Here is a 19,914-nt window from a genome sequence, read left to right on the forward strand (position 1 = left end):
AAAAATGTGTATTTAATACATTGTTGACATAATCAAAGGAATTAAAGTGTGTAATTAAGACAAATGATCCAAAACCAGGTATGTAATACAATGTATTTAATGACTGTCTATCTTTTTACATGTGTGGTCTTTTTTACAAGAACAATTTCTTATCAACATAAAAAGAATTGATTGGAAAATTCATATTTAAGTCACACTGATAATTTCTTATTTCATAATGTGCCTCCTTTACTTTATATCATGGAATTTTGTTTGAACAACACTTAATAAGATTTGATGTCATGAATCCATTCTTCTCTTCCTCTAGCCAAACTTTGGCATAAACCATGAAAGGACCACAACTTGACACCTTATTAATATGTATGTTCCATTGTGGTATGCCACATGGCCCAGTTTAAGTAGGTCACACCACAGAAGTCTGTGTCTGGTTTCTACCATCCCTCTAAAGTCATCCAAACAAGTATCGTTACACTAAATTTAACAGTTGTAGATGTCAAATAATTATAAAAGTTATACCCTAGAATATTGACATACTTAAGTAAGGGCTATAACTCTTTAATTAGCAGAAAATTTGTGATGTGACACATACTTAACAAAGGGCAATAGCTCTTTATTTAGCTGAAAATTTGTGATGTGACACATACTTATCAAAGGGAAATAACTCTTTATTTAGTAGAAAATTTGTGATACCGCCTTTCATCGTGTACTTGAATCAACATCAAACAGTCTCTCTGGTAATACGGAGGGAGACTAATGAAGTCAAATGAATAATTGCTTCCATAAGCTAATATCTGTTATATATATTGCACCAATTTGTGTAGAAGAGAATCATAAAACTACCTTTGTTAGTAAATGCAACTGTTGTGAAACTGATAAATGAAAAAGATGACTGAGCTACTGATTCTACAACTTCAGTGATGAAGTCTGTTGTAGGTCATCCGGTGTATTAACAGTCCTAAAGATTATCTGTGAATTACTACAGTAGTATATTTCGTACCCTTTGAGATTCCTGTAAGGAAGAGTTATACCCCTTTAATAGGATCTTTAATACACCATTTTTATTGCCCTATAATTCTCATGTTCTTAGAATCAACATCTGGTGTTCATTGTATAAAAGGAAAGAAGAACTACATGTTTTTTTTTCAAATAATATAATGCATACCATAACAATTGCCATTAACAACATCGTAAAATGCAAAGTGTTGACAAGATCATTCTGTCACAGAAAAAATAATGGAGTACACAGACCTGGCACATCACATAAGCAGGAAACACTATCATCTTTATATAATGAATCCATATAAATCTTGTAGTACTATGTTAACAAGTAGTACTGAGATTCTGGACTTGGTACAGCAATGGTAGACAATTAACATCAGCAGTGCAGCTGATCCATATACTAAACTATGTTGATATCAAAATTAACTAACCAATAGTATTTCAAGCTTGACTGAGAAGATTTGTTTTTCAAATCTGTGCAAATAGTTTTGTGAAATATAAATTTAATGTATAAAACATATGTAACTAAACAACAAGAATGATGAATTACTCCTTGCATACTATTAACTGCAGTGAGTTTAAGCACTAAGTATGTTACACTGTATGGAGTTCCCTCCAGCATTATAGATTTTACATATTGGTCAAAGCACTTCTCTCATATACACTACACCAAAAGTTAATCCAGTAATGTATATCTTTGTTGTCTTCTAAAAATGGGTCGAAAGGTCAATAAATAAACAGTTCTCTATTATTCACTTTATGTAAGCTTCATCTGGGCAAACTTGGTGGCAATATTGAGCGCCTCCTGGAGGCCACCTGTGTTTGAGCCAGTTGCTTGAGCAGCCAGGTCCTTTCCTCCACACTTCCCCTCAATTACTGGCACAACTTCATTCACCCAGTCCTTGGCATTAAGTCCCTTTGACACTGATGACTGGAAGTAAAAAACAACAATTAAACAAGGGAGAAGAGCCAAATGTTTCTATAATTCCTTTTGTCAAGTGCTTGCCAAACTATTTGTATAGTGTCCAACAGTATCAGCTAATCTAATAAACTAAGCAGTTAGTGATACTCCAGTAATCAATAATGTATACTAACCAATCACAATTAGTGATACTCCAGTAGGCAAAGTATACTAACCAATCACAATTAGTGATACTCCAGTAGGCAAAGTATACTAACCAATCACAATTAGTGATACTCCAGTAGGCAATAAAGTATACTAACCTACCAAACTTGTGAAGCTGGTTACTTTTGTGTCATTCATGTAGAAATTATACTGCTGTATTCATAAAAATCATTTTATGGATGTTTATTCTCTTTTCTCCATGGAATTTATTTTTTGCACATGAATGTAAACTGTATATAATACATATCACATTTATTATCTAGTAATTTGAGTGGGTGAACATAAAAATACTGATATAAATTCAAGGTATTTGTTTACCACAGGACAATGCATCAACAATTGTTTCTATACCTATCAAACCTGGTTTATTAACAGGTAAAGGTTTATTGTCAGACCTGGGCACATTTACAGACTGACTTGTTACCAGACATGGACTTTTCACCAGTCATTGGCGTATTGTCAGACCTGGGCGCATTTACACACTTGGACTTGTTACCAGTCTTGTTTCCAATCATTGGATTATTTTCAGATGTTCCTGTTTTGTTACAATATATGTAGTATTTAACCTGCAATAAGCCCAACTCAAAGTGGGGAAATGGACAATGATACAAGACATCTAGTATTTGTTATTATTGAGGTTATTGAAATTTTATGAATGTGTGTAGGTGTATAACCATTATAACAGCATTGATCCTGGTCACAATAACAATTACATCACATATACCCACCTTAGGAACACAGCTCATACACAAAATCTTGCCAGCATCTTTATCAACAGAGAAAAACATAGCAGAGGTCTCAGGACTGGATGTCTTGTACTGTTTCATGGCAGCATCTAGTGACTGAAGACAAAGGCAGAATGTTATATATACAGAAACCTGATTCTAGATTTGTGATTTTGTGTGTGAAATTATAAAACTGAAGATTGATCTGTACTGACTGATTTTACAAGGATAAATATCTATTATGCTGTTGAATAAGGAAGAGTAATTATCTTTGAAAAACCATCAAAATAAAGAATGGGGTCAACAAAGGGCCATTATCCTGGATAGATTTACCTAAAGGACACAATTTTGATGACTGTCAAATTTAAGATCCCAATTCGTTCCATCATAATAACATGTCTCAACACTGGGAAAAATTAAAAAAAAAAACGTAAAATAAATCCAATGTTTGATATACATGGACAGAGTGAACAAAGGGTCAAAACTTTTTTACATCATGGAATCCGAGACTCAAACTTTTACAAGGAATATCGGACAAAGTGTTGGGATCTTCCCTTCCTATGGTGGGCGTTAATCAAGATTTAATATATAGTGCTGAGAACAAACACTTCATAAGGAATATTCACCTTTGCATTAGATCCAGCCTTAAATTCATGTACAACAAATGACTGGTTTGGGTTGGCTTCGATCATTTTCTTTGTTTGTTCTACAACCTAAAAAAGTAAAAGTATTGTTATTACAATAAAGACTACGTAATAGATTATGTGCAGTAAGAGATGTGTTTGTTAATCTGGTGTTTTCAGAATCTAAATCATACACTGATCAATTAATGAAATATTTGTTTCGTTTTGTAACACTTTCTTTTCTTGTGGTGAAAAAACATCAATGACAGTTCATTACTATACACTCAACACATCAAACTATCATCATCAGTACCTCAGCAGTAATGGCAGCCTTCCTTGCTTTATCAAGCTCATCCAGTTTGCCCTTTAGCTGTTTTAGATCAGCCCTGAGTCGATCCCTCTGCCAGTAAGGTATCACAGATTTGGTGATTTCCTGTGAATGAGTAAATTTTGATCTATTCTTACTGTACCAGACACATTATTTGTCCCCTTTAAGACAATGATAAAACAAAAGATAAAATTGAAACAATAAAAAATCATGAGTTACACTAATGAAATTGACCTTTCATATCTCATAAAGCACTTCAGTTGATGACATCAATTATATCTAAACTTTTATTTGGATTATAAAATATTTTTAACAATTAAAAATTTGTGTAGGTCTACAAGGTAAAGTTTGTTATATTGATATAATCTCACAGAATTGGTACAAAAAAATAGTAGATACATTTTGGTAACCAGAAAAATATGGCATAGCATATATTTATAGTTTTATGTCATGAAAGAGCCCTAAACGCACTTATCTATTACGAAAACTTACATTCTCAATCTATAAAACAAATAAATCCAGATTCTATACAATATTTACATCATCCATCTGTACAATATTTACATCATCCATCTGTACAATATTTACATCATCAATCTGTACAACACTTACATCATCCATCTGTACAATCATCTTGATGAGTTCTTTCTCGGACAGTTCCTTGGTCTGAAGACATGTTTCAAACTTCTCTGACAGATTCTTCACATTCTTATCTAGTAGATCTGTCCTGTGGAGGGCCTGTGATATACAAAAGAGTATAAAGGTCACACACAAACTGGCCCTAAATAACAAAGATTCCATAGTGAATAGTGAACTCATCCAATATTACAAAATTTACAGTAGGGAATTGACACATCTATCAACTTACGGTAGGTAAGTGACACACCTATCAACCTTTATGGTAGGTAAGTGACACACCTATTAACCTTTAGAGTAGGTAAGTGACACACTTAGCAACCTTTACTGTTAGAAACTGACACACTTAGCAACCTTTACAGTTGGAAAGTGACACCCCTACCAACCTTTACAGTAGAGAAGTGACCCTAACAGTTTGATCTTAACCTGGAGAAAAATCAAAGAAGCAGATCTACCCTAACAGCTTGACCATTAACATAACATAGATTATGGAGACAGACCCTAACATATTGACCTTTAACCTAATATTAATTAGAGTAGCTACCATACCCTGGTGGCTTCAGCGCCTGTTACTGCTATGATCCTCCTGCTGCCTTTAGCAATGGCCTCTTCTGTTACTATAACAAACTTTCCTACATGGCCTGATCTACGTAAATGACTGAAAAGTAAAATTAAGACATTAATAACCGAGATAAGCTCAGCATTATTATATCCATCAAAATACACCAAAATCCTAATCAGTTTACTCGGAACCATATCCATATAGCTGATAAAGATACAGAATTTTCTTGAAAAAGTTACTGAGTTATGTAAACATAAATATTTCATCTCTGAAAACAAACACACGCTCAAAATAATAATTCATGTCACACAGTATCAAAATATCAAAACATGACCTTGAACATGAACAATTTAAAGGTAGTGTTACTTACGTGCCACCACAGAACTCGACTGAGGTTAAGGAGGCAGCAGGTCCCATTGGGTCACTAACTAATGTCTCAACTGGTACTCCTATAGACAATACACGCACTGGGTCTGGGTATGTCTGTCAACAGAGGAAACTCAATTTACTTTTAAGAAACTTGATCATTAGTTATGAATTAATAGAAACTTTCACTCTCTAGCGGATGAGTCTGACTCCAAACTAAGGAGAAAATTCTTAAAGTTGCCAAACATTAGGGCTTGCCAATTAAATCATCATCTTTGAGAACACCCTATCTTAACTTTAGAGAGAAAGGTGATTATTTTCTCCTACATTTTGGGGATTCTATACATGTAATGTGACATATTCCCTTAGACAGTCTGTACAGCCTGGAGGTCTTCAACAGACACATCATTCACTAAATACAACCTGTAGGCAGCAAATAAACACATTCCTCTAAAAACAGCCTTAAGGCCTTCAATGGAATGGACACAATTCCAGCAATTCACCCTGGAGGCCTTTAACAGTTACAAATTCCCATAATCCCCCGACGGACAAATATTTTCATAAATACACCTCGGAGGCCTTCAACTGATATACATTCCCCGAAACACTGCCTGGAGGCCATTAATAGACACACATTCCAAAGGTAAAGTCTTGAGGCCTTCTATGGACACATATTCCCCTTGATACAGCTGGAGGCCGTCAATGGATACATACCTCATCAAACACAGCTCTTAGTCCCTGTATTGACTTTGCAACAGGTAAACTGGTCTCCTTGGCATAAACTTCCTCATTTTTTTCTGCCATTACATTTACAATCTGCTCTGCTTCCTTCACCTGACCTGGCGTCATTGCTTTCTGTAAAACAAATTCAACAGTCACTTTCAACAGACACAATTTCCATTAGAGTATCAAAAACTTGTTAAAGAATAACTTCAGTGATTATCTTGTCTGTACAAACCTATAATATACCATTGCCTTCAAGGAAATGATCAGAGTTATCTAAATGTTTATAATAATTGGACAGTGATAAATCTATGTGCAAGTCCTGTACTCATAGAATTTTGATGGAATTCATAGATTTTTTGAAAAAGACTTTAATTTGACATTGTGGGACCCTTTGTTATTTAGAAGAAAAGGACCCATAAAAATAAATTGTAGATTGATCACTTATTGACTCTACAATCAAAACCTACATCTTTCGACATAACGGTATACTGTAAATAGCCAAGAGGACCAACACAACGTCTGTGTAGGGAGGTGGGCTTATCAAGGACATTGACATTACATTCTGTGACATCTCAAAAGAAACTGTAATAGAATGGGCTTATTACCTGGCATGTGTGTTGCAATATAAATAGGTAGCTTACCTTGGCTGTGAAGTCAAACCGTAGTCTATCAGGGGCAACCAAGGACCCTTTCTGGTCAGCAACCTTCAAAACTGATCGGAGGGCAAAGTTCAACATGTGCGTGCCTGTATGGTTTTTCATCACAGCAACTCTGTGACTCTAAAAACAGTGTAGAAAAAGACAGGAAGTGATCATGAAATTAATGTTTTATCATAAAGAAATGCTAAAGCATTGTTAACACTTTAGGCATTATTTCTCTAAAAAGAAAAAAAAATCCTTATACAATTACTGTTACGCAACAAATTTACCGTAGTTGTAGTAGATTACATACCTCATCAATAGAGAGCTGGACGGTATCGCCAACCCGCAGCGTCCCCTCAATTACACCTATGTGAAGCACATAACCTCCTCGCACCTGGACATTCCTTACTTGAAATTCAGTATCCTGGAACATTAAAATCAACATTAAGAAAAACATGCTGGAGTTAAATGTAATTTGCAGAACTAGAATAGGAACCATGATTACCAATGCTAAAAAATGGCTGCCATTGCTTCATCACAAATTTTAATTGTGCCACAAAAACACCATTATTTTTACAACGTTCTTTCCTAAAAGCATTCCTCCCAAGTTTCTACTAAATTGCACCAATGGAACAGGAGAAGAAATTTAAAATTTATTTTCCAAGAAAATGGCCATGATGGCCATCTTAAATTTCAGACCAACCTGAAAAATACCAACACTTGGTTTGGACTATCACAAGATTAGTTCTCTAGGGAAAGTTTGAGCTACATCCTACTGGAGAAACATGGAAGAAGTTGTAAATATGAAATGTGAATGCATGGCACATCTAACACATTCTTACCCTGAATATTTGTGTAGTAGGTCATCAGATAGTCTTAAACAATATGGATCAATCTACATTATTTCTAATTACCTGTCCTGCTTTTATTTTCCAATTTTCTTATGAAGTTTCAGAAAATCATTTTGCCCAAGATTACAAGTGAAATTTTCAGAACAGGAAACATAAACAAAGATGAAGAGTTTGTTGCAAGGGATTTTTCTTTATCATAAAATATATTTTCACACTTTCTTTGTATTGTGTCAAACCGTAATATTTAGCATTACTAGATGTGTAAGAGACACAAATGCTCTGGCTCACAATCAAGCAACCAAGGAGAATTTGGAACATATTAGTTTAGTGGCTTTGTTGAATGGTGTTCCAGTGAACGGTGGTAAAAAATTTAAAATGAAATTTAATTTCTGCCCATACAACAACGGCAAAGAATCTAAAATAAACGTTGTCTGCAGATTCTTTAAAAAAAAAATTCATGTGAGTTAGGCAATGCTTGAAAACATTGGTCTTCACATTTTTGTGAAAATTTCAATCAAAATTCCTAAAGCTAAATGTCCATTAATAAATAAATTTTGAATAACTTATTTCCAGGCCAAATTAGGAAAAATTAAGAGTTAATTTCTAATGCAGGAGGGATCTCTTTCCGTAATTCTTTGTCTTTCATTCTCCTGAATAATGATCAGAATCTATCTCCCCAACAAGAGCCTTACATCTTCATTCTCTTTGACTAGGAACCCCTGATCATATATCTGTCCACCCTGTTCAGCATAGAAGCATGTCTTGTCCAGAAGAACACCACATTCTCTGCCAGATTTCACTTCATCCACAAACTGTTTACTGTGACGAAGAGCCAAAACTTTTGCTGTAGTCGATTCAAAGTCTGAAACAAAAAACCAGTGTCATCTTACCATCTGAATTGAAATGATAAACTTGCATAATGACAGGATTTAATGAAATGATAAACTTGCAAAATGACAGGATTTACACTATATATGGAAATGTTCAATCACTGAATTGTTTTAAAAGTCAATTGACTAAACATGAATTACTGATTTAGGAGCTGAAATGTAGCAATTACACATGTACACATATATTCTAATTAATTAACTTCCATTAAGATACACACCATGTCTGATACAGAATGATGTACCTACCATAGTTTCCCTCCCCATCTGCAGTGTAGTTATACTTGGGTGAATCATCTGTGGGGGACAGACCCTTCTTCTGGAGATCACTGATGGCATACACATCCAGATTGATCTGGTCATCGACTGTACTTCCTGATCCCTGAGACATCAGCTGTAGGACAAACCACAAAAAAGACGTTCACATCAGGGTAGGATACTGTCCTGACTTGCTCAATGACACTCTACCATGACTCGTTCAAAATTACAGGCTCTTAGCTCATGATAGATTAAAATGACCAGAATAAAATGTCAATTCTAACATCTGAAACACAAAAAGCCCTGTTTGTATCTCTAACAGGCATATACATGTGTATCAACATAAAAATAAATAATCTTCAAAATGAGGTATAGATCCCATCTGTAATGCTACAAAAGTAACCACAGTACCCAGAAAATGTCCAAATATTGAACTTAGTTCCATCATTACCTCTATGTAGTAGTATTAACAAAATCCTTCAATTATTGTTCGACAGAGACAGGTCTGGTGACATAAAAGTGATCTAAATAAAATCAGTTGATACCTATTTCCTGAGTAATTGACATATTGTTTCCTGAGTAATTGACATATTGTTTCCTGAGTAATTGACATATTGTTTCCTGAGTAATTGACATATTGTTTCCTGAGTAATTGACATATTGTTTCCTGAGTAATTGACATATTGTTTCCTGAGTAATTGATATATTGTTTCCTGAGTAATTGATATATTGTTTCCTGAGTAATTGACATACTGTTTCCTGAGTAATTGACATACTGTTTCCTGAGTAATTGATATATTGTTTCCTGAGTAATTGACATATTGTTTACATTCTTTCAAATCTGGTTGTTATTAATTCCTTCAGCATATTAACACCATGTAATACAAAAAATTCCACTTAAATAAAACAGATAAAAACAATTCAAACCTGAGCTGCCTTTTTACACTCCTCAAATGCAGACATGTCAACCAGTAGACCTTTCTCCTCTGCCATCAACTGTGTCAAATCCACAGGGAATCCATAGGTATCATACAGTCGCCAAGCAATCTCACCTGTTACCAAACACAACATTGGCAATTAATATATGTATCGTACAGTCTCCAGGCGATCTCCCCTGTTAACAAACACAACATTGGCCAGTAATATACATAACATAAGTCTCCAGGCAATCTCCCCTGTTACCAAACACAACATTGGCAATTACTATACGTATCGTACAGTCTCCAGGAGATCTCCCCTGTTACCAAACACAACATTGGCCAGTAATATATATATTACAGTCTCCTGGCGATGATATATTGTTACCAAACACAACATTGGCCAGTAATATACGTATCGTACAGTCTCCAGGCGATCTCCCCTGTTACCAAACACAACATTGGCAATTAATATACGTATCGTACAGTCTCCAGGCAATCTCCCCTGTTACCAAACACAACATTGGTCATTACTATACGTATCATACAGTCTCCAAGCAATCTCCCCTGTTACCAAACACAACATTGGCAATTAATATACGTATCGTACAGTCTCCAGGCAATCTCCCCTGTTACCAAACACAACATTGGTCAGTAATATACGTAACATACTGTCTCCAGGCAATCTCCTCGGTTACCAAACACAACATTGTCATTACTATACGTATCATACAGTCTCCAGGCAATCTCCCCTGTTACCAAACACAACATTGGTCATTACTATACGTATCATACAGTCTCCAGGCAATCTCCCCTGTAACCAAACACAACATTGGTCATTACTATAAGTATCATACAGTCAAGAAGCACAAAACAAAACACTGACCAGTATTATTGGTACATAGGTACTGCACAGTCATCATGCAATATTTGCTGATTCCAAACAGAATGGCCATTATCATTGGTTTTAGAATGAAATCCTCACTTCATTACCAAATTACCATTTATAGTCCATCTGATATAATACCTCCAACAAATCTAAAATATTATCATGGACCTTACTCTTTCATTTTTTCATCAAGAAAATAAACATTTTTGTGATTAAAACAACTAGAGATGGTCTGTGTGTTTGTTTGTTTGCACATTTGTGTCACCCAGTGAACAGTCAGGATCACCTTGAGGCAGTGTCACCTTGTAGTAATAGGTGGCTACCTCACTAAAATTCAGAGTAACTTGCCAAGGGTAAAGTGTTTGCCAAAGAACATGGAAAGTGCCTCCTTACCATCCTTTCCATAAAGTAACAAAGTATACCTTAAGAAATGATATCAAAACAAAACACAATTAGAAAATTTTCATGTCATGGGTATTGAGAAAACACAATCAACATTACTTCCTTCTCATCTAATGGCCTTGAATCTACATCATCTCTGCTATCATCTGACCTTTAATCTACATCATCTCTGCTATCATCTGACCTTTAATCTACATCATCTCTGTTATCATCTGACCTTTAATCTACATCATCTCTGCTATCATCTGACCTTTAATCTACATCATCTCTGTTATCATCTGACCTTTAACCTACATCATTTCTCTGTTATCATCTGACCTTTAATCTACATCATTTCTCTGTTATCATCTGACCTTTAATCTACATCATCTCTGTTATCATCTGACCTTTAATCTACATCATCTCTGTTATCATCTGACCTTTAATCTACATCATCTCTGTTATCATCTGACCTTTAATCTACATCATCTCTGTTATCATCTGACCTTTAACCTACATCATCTCTGTTATCATCTGACCTTTAATCTACATCATCTCTGTTATCATCTGACCTTTAATCTACATCATCTCTGTTATCATCTGACCTTTAATCTACATCATCTCTGTTATCATCTGACCTTTAATCTACATCATCTCTGTTATCATCTGACCTTTAATCTACATCATCTCTGTTATCATCTGACCTTTAATCTACATCATTTCTCTGTTATCATCTGACCTTTAATCTACATCATCTCTGTTATCATCTGACCTTTAACCTACATCATTTCTCTGTAATCATCTGACCTTTAACCTACATCATCTGTTATCATCAGACCTTTAACCTACATCATTTCTCTGTAATCATTTGACCTTTAACCTACATCATTTCTCTGTTATCTTCTGACCTTTAACATACATCATTTCTCTGTTATCATCTGACCTTTAAACTACATCATTTCTCTGTTATCATCTGACCTTTCACCTACATCATCTCTGTTATCATCTGACCTTTAACCTACATAATTTCTCTGTTATCATCTGACCTTTAATCTATCATCTGTTATCATCTGATTTCTCTATTATCATCTAACCTTTAACCTACATCATCTCTGTTATCATCAGACCTTTAACCTACATCATTTCTCTGTAATCACTTGACCTTTAACCTCCATCATTTCTCTGTTATCATCTGACCTTTAACCTACATCATTTCTCTGTTATCATCTGACCTTTAACCTACATCATTTCTCTGTTATCATCTGACCTTTAACCTACATCATTTCTCTGTTATCATCTGACCTTTAACCTACATCATTTCTCTGTTATCATCTGACCTTTAACCTACATCATTTCTCTGTTATCATCTGACCTTTAACCTCCATCATTTCTCTGTTATCATCTGACCTTTAATCTACATCATTTCTCATCATTTCTCTGTTATCATCTGACCATTAACCTTTAACCTATCATCAGACCTTTTTCTCTGTTATCATCTGACCTTTAACCTACATCATTTCTCTGTTATCATCTGACCTTTAACCTACATCATTTCTCTGTTATCATCTGACCTTTAACCTACATAATTTCTCTGTTATCATCTGACCTTTAACCTACATCATTTCTCTTGCATCTTTTAATCTTGAACCTTTATATCATTTTCTGACTCAATACCAATATAACCTAAGAAGACAAGGCTATCTAGAAGATAACACACCTGGTAAAGTTGTGGTATCACCAAGCTTGCCTATGGTTCTCTCTAACAGACGTCGACCACGGGACAAGGTCTTCAGGAACTGCTGCTCCTCCTCATTAATTATATTTTTTATCTGAAAGTACATTATCATGCCATTAATCCAACAAGTTAATATATGTTGCATCATTTATTATTCAAATCATTACTGGATTAGCTAATTCCAAATATCAAAATTGTAATATTTCTGACAGCCATTGGCAGTTTCATCATCAATTCTAAAAATAAGAAATGTAAGTATGGATTTAAAAAAAAAAACAATACTGAAGACAATAACCTAGAAAAATTGACGTACATCATGAATATAATTATCTGAAGAGCAGTGTTTTCAGGTTTTTAAAAAATATTTCTCCAAGTAGAAATGTTTACAAAGAATTCTATATTTTTAGGTCTTTAACCAGATTTCAGTGGGGTCTCTAAACCGTAATATGCTTAATTGACTGAAACAAATTACTTATAACCAAAATTGGAAGGTTTACATTGTGGCAGTGTATCGTAATTCTCAGCATATTTTACAATCTATAATAATTTTAAAAAAATACCAAGGAACATACAAACTTTAAACTTTGAGTTATATAATACTTGTCCAATCCAAGGTCATATAATCTCAATATCAGGTGTCAACATCACTATTTACATCAGAAATATAAACAGTAACTTTAACTGTGACTAAAAACACTTACATATAAAGTAAACACACTTGCTATGGCAATACAGTATAAACTGTGATAGTTTTCTGGACAATGGCATTTTTGAAATATAGTAGGAATTCCCCTGATAAAGTATATTGTACTTGAAAGTCATGACATAACAGAAACCCCAAAGACAATGTAGCAGAGCAGGCTATCTGATAATACAATTATTTTGGCTTGGAGATGCAATCTAAATGAATGGGCAAATTACTATACAAAACCATTACACTCAGGTCATCTTGTAAATTACTATACAAAACCATTACACTCAGGTCATCTTGTAAATTACTATACAAAGTCATTACCTCTTCTGGATCCTTTGTAACTTCAGGGAAAGCATCTCCCTAGAAACAAAAAAAAACCCATTTATTCTTATCTTACTCTTCACATGCATTATAAACAATAACAATTTCAAATCAAATACTATGAACCTCATGTATTTTTAGACATGTTTTCAGACATATGAATATTTAGAAATAATTACTGATTAATCACACTTAACTAAAGATAACTTTCATTTTTTAAATTAATTTAGAACATACTTACCCCATTTAATCTATTAATTTGTATTATTGTGAAATCTGTTTAATCTGACATCAGAATTTTCTGATATTCTGTCCATTCTGATGTTCTGATATTATCCAGTTTCTGATAAGCATTACTACCAAGGTATATAGGATCTGAGTAATCAGACAGTCTAACCTGACATATCACCCCATTTCTAATGGATATTTCTATAAAGGTCATAAGTATTCTGACAGACTGTTTAGCCTGGCATGGTATCCTTCAGTTTGTCCGTCACATTAGACAATTGTTGATGTACAATGCAGCGCCACTGCTGGTATAGATAAAACCAAGAAATACAGCAATGCCACTAAAAACAAAGGCATTACAGGATTATGATGACAGCTGTTATAAGAACACAAAGAAAGACATATCAACAGAATCTTCACTGATGATGAAATGAGGACAAAATAAGAACAAAAGGGAAATTTACACAGTCTCCTAGGAATCCTCAACCCACAGCTTTTGGTGTCAATGACTCCTACTTTTATGGCTATCAGGAACTGTTTCTGTATTTGTTTACTAGATTTCCTGGGTTTACTGTCCTGCCATCTTAAGGTGTGATCACCTTGCGTTAGCTACTGGATAACATGTCAGAGACTCACCACATAGTATTTAAAGTAATATGAAGCAAGTATCTAGTTCAATGACACAACTATATCAGCACAAGAACAAGACATCAGCATCCTCAGGTACACACACTGCCTTCAGTAATACTTACCAACAATACCACCACCGTGTCTATGAGGGAGGCAAACATGCCTGGTTTTGCACCAAGTTTTTCTGTAGCATATCTGACAGCTCTCCTCAAAATTCTTCTTAAAACATACCTGTAGGGAAAAATTTTAAAATTATTTAATTTTTGTGAAGCCATAAAGTGTTTTAGGGTTGGCGGTAAAATTTGGGGTCAGGAAGGAAGCAGGAAACACATATATTTTACTTTGACTTATTGAAAATAAACACAATCTGACGACTTAAGTTTACATTTCAGGATTTAAAATATCATCATGTCTAATCAAATTATAAAGGTGTTTTCCTGACTTATTACTGATATATTTAGAATGTATCTATACTCTGTCAATATAATCCAGATTATCATTGAATAAATGCAAAATGTAATCATTCATTTTCTTTCAGGATACAGCAAAGAGCATTACCTGATAAGAAGGAAATGCAAAAATTTTATTGAAAACTGTCTTTTCTCCATCAGACAGTTAAATGAGTACCCACCCCCTGCCTACATTGTCAGGTCTACCTCCATCTGACAAGGCAATAGTAATTGTACGAGCATGGTCTGCAAGCACCCTGTAGGCCATATCTATGCCATCAACATCTTCCTTACCCACATGACCAGTATATGAACGGGCTCCAGTGGCCTGTAATTACAGAAACCAAACATTTATCAAAACTTGTCTCTAGTCAGGTGGCATGGTGATAACACAATGCCTTTCATCTTGATGACTAGGGTTTGATCGGACATGAAAAATTCAATTTTCACCTGCCCAAACACATAGGTTTTTTTCCGTGTTCTGGATTCCTCCTACAGTAAGACACCTTGCACACTTCAATACTGAATAAGATTGAATTATATAAACTGCAAGCTAGTTTGCAATCATTATAAAAATAAATAGTTATTTATTCATATATCTGTCAATTTATAAGTGATTCCATTCAGTCTGCTCAGTCCCGAAAAAAAAGAAGGGCACAACTAGGGGCCCAAGGGAACCAACAAATAAAGTTTAAGCAATATCTAAGAAGTACCTGTCAAGAAATGGTGATAAAAAAACTTTCTCTGTCAAAGTGCAAGATAGCTGCCTGACAATCCTTTTTTTTTGAGGTGTCAATCCAAAATTTAAAAGTGTTGTCCATATCATGAAAGGATTCTTTACCTTTTGGATGGCATCAAAGATTGGCATGAAGAGGTCTGTGTCATAGTTGGAAGTCTTGCCCTGCATTATAGACACCAACCTTTCTAGTCCCATACCACAATCACAATGCTTGTTGGGCAATTCACGTAGTGTTCCGTCTGGATCTCTGAACAAACCGAAACTTCAATTATCATATTTGTTAATGTGTCTCTCAATGATCTGAATAATGTTAGAACTAAAAGACCTATTATCTATCTCAATGATACTGTTTGGGAATGTGAGTCCCAAGGGTCTCAATGTCGCTTTTATTTTGTTTATATTCTTCCAAGAAATCAGCAAACTTGAGTTTGAAAATCAAAGTCCTCCTATCCTCATAGTTTGTTATTTTAAAACTTGTCTGAGAAACAAGGAACAAACTTTGAATAGCCTATGATGAGAATGTGTAATGTTTCAGGTTGAACAATAACTATTTTGAATATGATACATATAGGAATTCAAAATATACAAAATTTTGCTATGGATTTTCATAAAATAACATAATTCATGGAATAATTAATAATGAATAAGGAAACCAGTCAATGGGCAGTAATACACACCCCCTAAACTTTATTTAGATTAACTAAAAAAAGACAAAAAAATACAGTGCCAGAGAGCAGTGTTAACATAGTTATTTCTTATATGGATGCAAACATCTTGGCCCAGAATCTTTCTAAAAACAAATGAAACATTTTCTGATCTCAGTACGCCTGTCTAACTTCTTTGTTGTTGTAAAGTGTAGAAACCCATGCAAACCTGTTAAACTGTGTGAAGACAAGATTCCACACTTCCAGAACATCAGGATCATCAATGTTGACAAGGTGCTTGGCATCACGACCACCGATTCTGTCAAAGTGGATCTCTGTACATGGTCCACAGGGCCCTGTCTCGCCCATCTCCCAGAAGTTGTCACCCATGCCAAATGGAAGTACCCGTTCTTCAGAAACCCTAAGGAAGATATAAAATATCTGGTTTTGTAGGATGACCATAAATTAGCTTCATATTTAGATCAACTTATAAAAGAGTCTTCTAATATGAAGAAAGCAATAAAACATATGTTGATATTACTGTATCTAAAGTCAACACCTTTTAATAAGGCTCACTCAGGCCTACTGTTTTATTCAGCAAGATGAATTCTTAGGAATCTAATATACAGATCAACTGACTTGTCACACCTGTAAACACTGAATTCCAAATCCCGACTTCCCTACCCCGGCAAATCTATGCATTAGCAAAGCAAACAAATTAAATTTAGATACATACCCCAAGTTTATCCATATGTCCCGAGTGTCATTATCTGGGGCAAGTCCCATCGCCTCATTACCACCAAAGTAGGTCACATATAGCCTGTCCTTGGGCATCTTAATTACATCCACTAACAGCTCCCAGGCAAAGGCACAGCAATCTTTCTGTAAATCAGGTTATAAAGCATCCTTATTTTCAAAATCATCCCATTAAAACAGACAAAATATGAAGAGAAAAAGTCTCTTTATATATATTTGTACAAACATAAAGATATATTCTCTAGTTTACTTTTCAGGTGGATCGAGAAGCATGAAATTTAATACTTGTGAACTCTTCACAAACAGATACAAATATGATATATTCGCTATGCAAAATTCAACAAGTATTTGTAAAAACCGAAATAAGATTTCACTAATTTAAGTGAGTTAACTCAATTTAATCAAGAATTATACAGCAAGACTTGGAGTAGCAACTTATGCAATAAGTCTGGCAATTTGAATGTATTACAATCAATTCAACATCCAATATTCACCTTAATAAGTAGCTGCGTAATAAATATTTAACAGTTGTGAACAAATTTATAAACCATGAAAGAATTGAATTTTCAGTGGGGAAATGATAGTGTAATTAAATTGTTGAAATATATGTCTGCAATTACTCCAAATTAAAAGTATACCTTGAAGTAGTCACCAAACGACCAGTTCCCCAACATTTCAAAGAAAGTATGATGGTATACATCCTTGCCAACATCGTCCAGGTCATTGTGTTTACCTCCAGCACGGATACATTTCTGGGAGTTGACCACTCGCACATACTTAGCCATGTCACTGTTAGGATCAACTGTACCCAGAAATATGGGTTTAAACTAAAACAAGAAGTGAAATCATGTATAAGGATATTAATATACTTATTAAAGACACTGTATATAACAGGCTAGCAATGAAATATGTTGAAACGAAATTCTGCAATTTTTCCTTCATTTTATTAGTTGTCCGAGGCTTGATAAATGTCTTGCTAAACTAAATCTATATATGTGTTACAGTATGTGTAATTTTGAACATCATGGAGAGACGTGCATCTACCTATATACTTGTCAAATAGGCTGCATCATTCAAGCTTTTATTGCATATGTCATCAATACTGGACGTGACACCAAATCTACTGCTGCATCATATGCAGACAGCAACATCTCTCATTCTTTCTGTCAACATTTCAAGTAGAGGTCCCAGACAGGAGAAGAGCACTAAAGGGATGACAGATGAATGACTTGTAAGCCTGCTATATATCTAGCCTCTATCATTATCCTGGAAATGATTGTTACATTTCATACAAGAAAGTCGACAGTTTATTTCTTTAAACTTAAAATGTTGTGATTATGAGACTCTCATTGCTGGTTCTGATTTAGTTTATTTGTGACCAAAAACTCCTTACCTTTCTATTTGTCACTAACAGATTTCAGAGTTTTTGGTACATGTCTAGAACATGGCAAACATTTAAACAATCCTCCTTCAGGAAAAGACTATCAAAATGTAAGACTAAATAATATGGATTGAACCAGACTTTTTATTTTTTCTTATAATTATACATATCTGTATATATATTCTTTTTGTTGGGGGGAGGGATTTGGGTTCTCTTAAATAATACATAAATATTGGATTCCCACCAAATATGGCATATTATACATCTTCACTATTACAACTGTTACATATGATGATATATTTATCCTGTATGCATTTAAATCAATCAGGTAACATATGTTACTGTTTAATGTACACTAATGATTACCTGGTTCATGCCTGCATTGGCAAACAGCAGTGTTGGGTCATCCAGTGGAATGGTTGAGGAGGAATGCACATAGATGTGCTGCTGTTCCTTGAAATAGTCTATAAAAATTTGGCGCACCTGGTTACCAGTCAACGAGGCGTCCATCTTTATTTTCCTTTCCTTAGTTTATAACCTGTACAAGAGAAAGTCTTGTATGCTACATTTGTAAATCTTATGCATTATTTCTTATGTTGTTCATGTTAGCCATCAAATTACACATGTAATTATAATTGTACTTGTAAAGCCTAATTGAAATTTATATAATATTCTGTTAATTTAAAAAAATGTTAAATAACTAAAAAATATTTACCTGTACCTAACTCAAACAATTTTTTTTCATCATATTTCATCAATCCACAATATTACATATTCATTAGTAAGCTGATATTAGATGGGTTGATAATGTTGATAATATTACCTCTTCTGCATTCGACAGTTATTTAAGAATAAAATTACACTCGACTGTCTATAAAAAGGAATCGAATTACATTAGAAAATGAATTCACTTAAAACAGTGTTACTACATATGCTGTATGATAAATGATGCAAACAACTATATATATATACACGGTACTAGCACCACAGTTTGCGTATGATGCAACTTTTACTGTGTTATCGAAACTCCAATCATGAACCAAGGAAAGTATGTGTCCGAGCAAAATTTCATAATTCTGAGTGAAATTTCACATTGTTCACAAAGAACACTTACAATAATAAAAAGTATCAAAAATGGTCACGTATAGTTATGATTTGGTCCAAGTTCGCGGGACAGCTGTCCAACGTGCTTCCTTTTGTGTAACGGCAAATTTAACACCTAGTATTTTACTCCGGTGATTTGTACATTCAAAATATAAAACACTATTACGATTTTCTATAATTTGTTGGTACAGCAATCGTTATTTATTTCATCAGAGACGTATATAACACACTTTTTGTTATATTCGTCTCTGATTTGATAAAACAGTTTTTTTTAAATGTTCCACAACACTAGTCATCCAACTAGAGGGTTTTTTTTCT

The 19,914-nt window shown here is 34.3% G+C and overlaps 1 protein-coding gene across 1 annotated transcript; it reads right to left on the minus strand.

Moving 5' to 3' along the window:
* Positions 1-81: 81 nt before the first annotated feature.
* Positions 82-19,677, minus strand: LOC132543624 (alanine--tRNA ligase, cytoplasmic-like). The gene is made up of 23 exons (XM_060207139.1): positions 19,607-19,677; positions 18,859-19,030; positions 17,750-17,938; positions 17,092-17,237; positions 16,585-16,776; positions 15,814-15,958; positions 15,155-15,300; positions 14,646-14,754; positions 13,666-13,704; positions 12,633-12,744; positions 9,656-9,780; positions 8,720-8,864; positions 8,276-8,445; positions 7,043-7,156; positions 6,733-6,870; positions 6,080-6,220; positions 5,370-5,482; positions 4,987-5,095; positions 4,414-4,539; positions 3,787-3,906; positions 3,477-3,563; positions 2,854-2,967; positions 82-1,930 (listed from the first exon to the last, which is right to left on the minus strand). The coding sequence occupies exons 2-23, from the start codon at positions 19,000-19,002 to the stop codon at positions 1,757-1,759; spliced, it is 2,898 nt and encodes a 965-aa protein (XP_060063122.1). The 5' UTR covers positions 19,003-19,030; positions 19,607-19,677; the 3' UTR covers positions 82-1,756.
* Between the last annotated feature and the right edge of the window lie 237 nt (positions 19,678-19,914).

The sequence above is a fragment of the Ylistrum balloti genome, unplaced genomic scaffold (assembly GCF_031769215.1).
Source record: "Ylistrum balloti isolate Yb309-2 unplaced genomic scaffold, AGI_CSIRO_Ybal_v1 Utg369760, whole genome shotgun sequence".
NCBI lineage: Eukaryota > Metazoa > Mollusca > Bivalvia > Pectinida > Pectinidae > Ylistrum > Ylistrum balloti.

What these genes read in the sequence shown, in the direction of transcription:
- LOC132543624 (XM_060207139.1), bottom strand. Translation starts at nt 19,002, where the DNA reads ATGGACGCCTCGTTGACTGGTAACCAGGTGCGCCAAATTTTTATAGAC. An exon ending in TCTTTGATGCCATCCAAAAG is followed by an intron (nt 15,301 to 15,813) that starts GTAAAGAATCCT and finishes CTGTAATTACAG; the next exon opens with GCCACTGGAGCCCGTTCATA. An exon ending in CAGGCGCTGAAGCCACCAGG is followed by an intron (nt 4,540 to 4,986) that starts GTATGGTAGCTA and finishes TGTATATCACAG; the next exon opens with GCCCTCCACAGGACAGATCT.